This window comes from Triticum dicoccoides, chromosome 6B (genome assembly GCF_002162155.2).
Source record: "Triticum dicoccoides isolate Atlit2015 ecotype Zavitan chromosome 6B, WEW_v2.0, whole genome shotgun sequence".
Taxonomy (NCBI): Eukaryota; Viridiplantae; Streptophyta; class Magnoliopsida; order Poales; family Poaceae; genus Triticum; species Triticum dicoccoides.
In genome coordinates this window covers 87,370,616-87,377,357 of record NC_041391.1, presented here as the reverse complement: position 1 = coordinate 87,377,357, position 6,742 = coordinate 87,370,616, and the positions used below count along the sequence as shown (strand labels likewise).

General features: G+C 43.9%; 1 protein-coding gene and 1 long non-coding RNA gene across 3 annotated transcripts; one reads left to right on the top strand and one right to left on the bottom strand.

Moving 5' to 3' along the window:
- Positions 1-2,089: 2,089 nt before the first annotated feature.
- LOC119320096 (mitogen-activated protein kinase kinase 1-like) lies at positions 2,090-5,895 on the bottom strand. Of its 2 annotated transcripts, XM_037594225.1 has the most exons (6): positions 5,766-5,895; positions 3,462-3,686; positions 3,162-3,344; positions 2,846-3,051; positions 2,478-2,523; positions 2,090-2,364 (listed from the first exon to the last, which is right to left on the bottom strand). In XM_037594225.1, exons 2-6 carry the CDS (start codon positions 3,540-3,542, stop codon positions 2,272-2,274), a joined length of 609 nt encoding a protein of 202 aa, XP_037450122.1. In that variant the 5' UTR covers positions 3,543-3,686; positions 5,766-5,895; the 3' UTR covers positions 2,090-2,271. The 2 variants fall into 2 exon arrangements, with proteins under 2 accessions (XP_037450122.1, XP_037450123.1); XM_037594226.1 differs by lacking the exon at positions 5,766-5,895 and having other exon boundaries at positions 3,442-3,567.
- Positions 3,754-5,083, top strand: LOC119320097. Its single transcript, XR_005154792.1, has 4 exons — positions 3,754-3,864; positions 3,993-4,183; positions 4,464-4,617; positions 4,728-5,083. It is a non-coding gene; the product is annotated as an uncharacterized LOC119320097 (long non-coding RNA).
- Positions 5,896-6,742: the final 847 nt, after the last annotated feature.

Sequence of the window (6,742 nt, the reverse complement as noted above, 5' to 3'; positions counted from 1 at the left end):
GAGACAAGCAGACATGACCGAGACGACTCTCTGGTCAATAACCAACAGCGGGATCTGGATACCCATGTTGGCTCCCACATGCTCCACGATGATCTCATCGGATGAACCATGATGTCGAGGATTCTATCAACCCCGTACGCTATTCCCTTTGTCTATCGATATGTTACTTGCCCGAGATTCGATCGTCGGTATCCCAATACCTCGTTCAATCTCGTTACCGGCAAGTCACTTTACTCGTACCGTAATGCATGATCCCGTGACCAGACACTTGGTCACTCTGAGCTCATTATGATGATGCATTACCGAGTGGGCCCAGTGATACCTCTCCGTCATACGGAGTGACAAATCCCAGTCTTGATCCATGTCACCCAACAGACACTTTCGGAGATACCCGTAGTCTACCTTTATGGTCACCCAGTTACGTTGTGACGTTTGGCATACCCAAAGCACTCCTACGGTATCCGGGAGTTACACGATCTCATGGTCTAAGGAAAAGATACTTTGACATTGCAAAACTCTAGCAAACGAACTATACGATCTTGTGCTATGTTTAGGATTGGGTCTCGTCCATCACATCATTCTCCCAATGATGTGATCTCGTTATCAATGACATCCAGTGTCCATAGTCAGGAAACCATGACTATCTGTTGATCAACGAGCTAGTCAACTAGAGGCTCACTAGGGACATGTTGGTGTCTGTTATTCACACATGCATTACGATTTCCGGATAACACAATTATAGCATGAATAAAGACAATTATCATGAACAAGGAAATATAATAATAATGCTTTTATTATTGCCTCTAGGGCATATTTCCAACATGAATCCCATGAGTGTGACCTGGGAGTTGGAAGATGCTCCTTCCTGTATGCTGAATTGAAACTGCCTACCTGGTGCTTGGGATTCAATAACCTTTGCTTTGAGATTCACAAACTTTTTGCATGAGTGGTGTGATGGAGAATCTTCATACTTCCCAAAGTTTAGATAAAGCTCACATGTCTATCTTTCTGTGAGTAGTGGCCTAACAAACTGAAACGTTTTTCATGCTAACTTCCCTCTGTTATCTTATCTCTGGACAGGTAAGATAGAGTGACTTTGCTTCAGTCCAATAGTCGGACGCGCTTACTTGCTTGATGGCCGTGCATTCTGTGAGTTGATGAGTTCAACATTTGCGAAGAAGAAAAAAGGTCTCACTTATTCCTGGCAAAAACTGAATAATCTGACAAAACTTTTGCTCAGGTGATGTGATTAAGCAAAACATGGTTTGTAACATACATAAACGGATTAACACCAGTTACCTTTCCAGTGAGAGTGCAGGCACAAATGGTTAGGTTAGTGGTAGGGACAAGGGACAAAGGAATTATCAGTTGACAGACGCTGTGATTTAAGTAAAACTGAGCAGAGCTCTAGTTTTATTTCTTTGGATGTCCACAGGTGACGACATTGGTGAACACAAACGATTATCATCGGTACCTCTTTTCTTCGGGAGGGGATTATCAATTGGTAAAATTATCACTGCCATTTTTAGCATACCATTATCAGTTGTTGTTGTCACCGTCGTTGTCGTTGGGGAATAAGATACGTCATTTTTGATATAATGTCCTGCCTTGTGTCACCGAAAGGCCGCCCGGACTCTAATGTGAGTCATATAAGCCAAACCCTTTTACTGAGGAGACACTGTCCGTTGCTTATCATGCTATTTCACTGGTCCAAAAGAGGCCCTAGATCTGTTCTGTAAAGGAAATGGATTCTTCAAATTTGAGATTATCCTCCGGTTATATCAACACAATCCGTGACACCAGTTGCCTCTGCAATAGCAGCGTGAGAACAAAATGTAGTGGCACAACCTTCTATGTTGATGCGTCTCACCGACACGGTTGTACACGAGTGATACCGGTAATAAGATGATCACCAATTGCGTCTTTTTATGGCAAGATCACAAATTATCCCTTTTTAGATTAAGGTTATCACTTTATCAGTAGCTTGATCAGTAGAGCACCGTATTATTTACTGGGAGAACTTGTGTTTGTAATCTTTTTTTTAGGAACTTGTGTTTGTAATCTGACAGTGATATCACTGTAGAAAACATTAAAAAATCTATCACGCTACATGCATGATCAATTCCGTGTTGGGGAATAACATGGTTGTGCATTTGTCTGACTCACAACACAATTCCCCTAGGAAGAAAAAGAGAGAATACAACAGCATTGGAATTATAAAGGAATTGCAGTAACCATGTAAGTACTCTTCAGTGGGGTTACACAGGACCATTACTTGAAGGTGACAAGTGGAGATCCCGCGGTCCTGAAGTAGTCAGCCAGATCAATATTCAGGTCGTTGTACATGCTCAGGAATGGATGAGCCTGGGTGTCAGAGGAAACAGATAGAAGAAATGGGTAAAGATCAGTGGCTTGCTGTGTCAAATGACGCTTTCGGACGAACATACAAACTGTGAAGCCGACAGAAATTTCCTTACTGATAGGATTTGTGCAGATGACCTATTTGTAGCCTCTTTTTGCATGCTGAAAAATTCAGAAAGAAATTAAGAGAATAGATATTAGCCTTCTTTTGGACACTGATTTCCAGTAAATAAAATAAGGAAATCAGTTGATCTGTCCACAGATGAAGGTGACTAGGTGAGTGCAACAAAAAGAAACATGTGATGATGTTGGCATGCATATTCCAGCGCAGGAATTTTGGCGTGAGAATCACTACTTGACAGGCAAAAGGTAGAAAAACCACTATGATAACTAAGCTCACAGTTTAAATCTTAACAAATTGCAAATATTGCTCAAGTATTGTTGATTAACAGGGAGGAGGGGGGCAATGGAGAAGCACAAATACCACGCAGAAATGAATGAACAGAACTCTGGTGAAAACTGGTCTGATGGTGCAGAAGGTGATGGTTGGTCGACAACAGCTTCAAGAAGTTCATAAAAGCTATCACGAGGAGGATATGGGAAATTGCCAGTGGCACATTCCAGCATAACTAGGCCCAAGCTCCATATGTCACTCATATAACCATGTTTCTGCCCGCTGATTCTTTCTGGCTGTCAAGAGTATACATTTTAGATTCGTTGGCTGAAACAAAAAATGGTGGACGTCTTTTCATGCCACACTGGAAGACATGCTTACATAATTCAAACAAACTTTCACGCACCGCCATGTAGTTAAATATGCCAGTAAATATATCTCGCTGTGTAGAAGAACTAGAAATGATGGCACTAACACCAAAATCTGATATCTTTACTTCACCCCTGTGATTTATTAATATATTCGATGGTTTCAGATCTCGGTGTATAATGCGCTTCTCATGATGCAAGTACATCAGTCCTTTCAACACCTGCACGAGGAAGTAAAAATTATCGATTGAAAAGGTCTATTTGATCTTAAGGTGAAAAAAAAAACATTCTGATAATAACAAAAAACTATGTGGTTACTTATGTGTCATTTTACTGGCCTGCTTACAAATTGCAGCAAGGTAGGCCTCTGGAACGGTTCTAACAGTCATCAGGAAATCAGCCAGAGAGCCTCCATCCATATACTCCAAAGCAATAGAAATGACACCATTGACATAGAAACACTGATAGCATGTGACAACATATTGGCACTGTGTTGACAAACTTATTTTCAACTCCTGGGCAAGTTGCTTGCGTATGCTTTCCTGAATATTGAGTTGTATAACCTGCAAACATGAAAGTCACATGAATTGGGGTAAAGACCCTATGCAAAATATCAGAGATTGGGGTAAAGACCCTAGGCAATAGCTACTGATACGACGGCCGACGAGGTTGATGTCAAAAGTGCGCCTGCGGAGAATTTTGAGAGCCCTGTGCCATCACCTACTGATGCCATTTCTACTGGTGAGTCTGGTAATTCAGTGATATGCATCTTCTTATGTCGCTTAATTGCTAGTGCTTTGATCCAATATTGGTGTTGAGTTGTATATACTCTCTCTTCATGCACACATGTGGCAATTTTCATTGTGCAGTACAAGTTGATGGTGGTCAACATGATGATGAACAAGGAAAATATTTTGCTAACACCAAGGATGTAAAATATTTTGCTAAGAAACATGGTCTGAGCGTTCAGGTGACAGATCGGATGAACAAGGGAAGTTCTAAAGAGGAGATGGAAGGAATGGCGGGTTTAGAGGGTCAGCAGATGGAAGACGCCACCAAGGTAATTTACAGATTCCAGTTGTCTTACATTCTTCCAATGCTTCTCCTAGGGATGTAGCTAGTAGAACTGGGCCGGAGTTAGAGAGTGATATTCTTGAGATATACTCCCTCTGTAAAGAAATATAACAGTGTTTAGATCACTAAAGTAGTAACCTAAACGCTCTTGTATTTCTTTACGGATGGAGTACAAGTCTCGTATGGTTTTTCAACTGTACTGTACTGGTTGTCTTACATTCTTCCAATGCTTCTCTAACATGGCTATCTTCTGTATTGATTTTTAGAACCAAGGCCTACGAAACAAACAACGTCTGCGGACGAGGTTGTCATCGCTGGTGGCAATTGGTGTCTTTCGCCAAAGAAGTCGACAGGGGATGTTGGTGCCTTGAGTAGGTTAATCTTGCTCAGGACAGGGCTGGAGTATGCTTTGAGTATCAGGTTAGCATTTTAACTAGTTGTAGCTTCTGTTGTTCCAACAGCTCGGCTCTCTTGTTGAGCCTTTGGACATTGTGTTATTAATTTCGGATGCGCTAATGGTGGATTCTCAGGTGCTGGGTGTGCCAGACAAGTACGGATATGAGGAGTCGTCTCCTGAAGTTGATGAAGTGGTTCTGATAAGTTTGTCCTGAATGCACATGAATTCCTATTTGGTGGATTTCTGCTGTCCTGTGACAGAGTCCACCATGTATGTTATCGGACATATATCTCGTCCAAATGCATAAATAGAAAGCCCATAAGGAACAAAAGAACCTGAACCTAAGTTCATTTGGGACCTGAACCTGAACCTAGGTTCATTTGGTGGCTTTCTGATAAGTTCATTTGGAACGAGTAACTACCACAGATCACATGTATGTCCCGTTTGATTGTACATGAAAACTGTCATAAGTTACATGCTTATCATCCTTATTTTTGTTGTGCTGATTGTGTAGCGAGCCATTGGTTTCCACGAGTGTGATCAAGAAATCACCCCTTTTCAGAAAAATATATAACTTGATGATGTACTCCCTCCGTTCCGAAATAGATGACTCAACTTTGTACTAACTTTAGTACAAAGTTGAGTCATCTATTTTGGAACGGAGGGAGTATGTCCTAAATTAAGCGTGCTGATTGTGTGCACTAATCTTACCATGAACGTCGCATTTTACTCCAAATGCTTCATTTGGTTAAAACAAATAAATGGGGATTACAGTACGCATGGGAATTTCTGGGATGGAGGTTTGTTCCCCTGTTTGACAATGGGGCACGGTTTGATTGATTTAATTATAGATGAAGATACAAGCTACAGGATGCTTACTAATATAATAGAAAAAGAAAGTATCCTCCATTCTCCTCCCATCTACGTATTTGCTTTGCTGCTCCTGCTCAGGAATCAGGAATCAGGAGACGAACATCTCTGCTCGGCTACTGAAGCTCCTGAAGAACACATGGCGGCCGGGCGGAGACGTTGCCTGACCCTCCTCCCCTCGCGTTAATGGCGGCTGCAGCATTTTTCTCTTGGAGCAGGGGACATCTGCCACCCCGCTCCATCCACGCCGGCCCGATTCAGAAACCCTAGCTAAGGTACGGAGTACAGACAGGACACTCACCACTCGACCTCCGCCTGAGATGGAACGATGACGCCGGGGTGGAGGGCAGCCTCCCGCGGCCACCTCCGGCAGAACCGCTCGCCTTTCCCGGCCGCACCATTTTGGCGGTCTCTGCTCTGCTTATCTCCCTCTCTCCCTGTCCTGTTTCTTTCTACGCTGCTGCTGCTCTCTGCTCTGTTCCGAGTCCCGCCGCCGGCCGCCCAGCCAGTGTTCGGTTGGCACCAATCGCCCGCAGATCGGACGGCCACCAAATCCCGCTGGATTTTTAACTTTTTTCTTTTCCAGGTGACTCTGCTCAAGTAAATCCCCTTTTTCACGCGATAAAGGACCTTTTCTTTTATCAATCTTTTTTAAATGATAAGTGTCACTCATCAGGTGCGTCGCACTCCGGCCATGAAGTTTTTTCATAACAATTTAGTCACGTAAGAGCATCTCCACTCGTTTGGCCCACAGGGGCTTCAAATAGCGTCGCCTGGGGACGCACCGGCGAAAAATCGGCGCGGGGACGGTCGTTTTCGCAACCGCCGCCCCATCGCCTTTTTTTTTTCTAAAAACCAAACTCGACCAAAATTCGGCTGAACACAACACAAATTCGGCCAAACTAGGCGATTTCATTAATATTTGTAAGAAAACTGAACTAACTAAAACGACAACTATATATTACTACTGTTCCACCGCCGTCGCCCGCCTTCTACATGTCGAGCTCCTTGTACATGTTGGTGTAGTCGTCGTCGTCACTGTCCTTGTCGCCGTCGTCCTGCCTGCCGACGCTTGCCTTGCTACACTCCTGACCAGCGTCGCCGATGCATGGGGGGTTGGACGACCCGGACTCCTCCTCGTAGATGTCGTCGAGGATGACGACGCCCTCCTCGCATCTGTGGCGCCGAGCGGCGATCTCCTCAAGGGCACGGCGCTGTCGCGCCATCTCCTCGCGGATGTAGTCCTCCCACGCACTTGACGGCGGTCTCGTCAGCGGT

What these genes read in the sequence shown, in the direction of transcription:
- LOC119320096 (XM_037594225.1), bottom strand. Translation starts at nt 3,542, where the DNA reads ATGGATGGAGGCTCTCTGGCTGATTTCCTGATGACTGTTAGAACCGTT. An exon ending in TTGCTGCAATTTGTAAGCAG is followed by an intron (nt 3,345 to 3,461) that starts GCCAGTAAAATG and finishes TTCCTCGTGCAG; the next exon opens with GTGTTGAAAGGACTGATGTA. An exon ending in TGTTCATTCATTTCTGCGTG is followed by an intron (nt 2,524 to 2,845) that starts GTATTTGTGCTT and finishes TGAATTTTTCAG; the next exon opens with CATGCAAAAAGAGGCTACAA.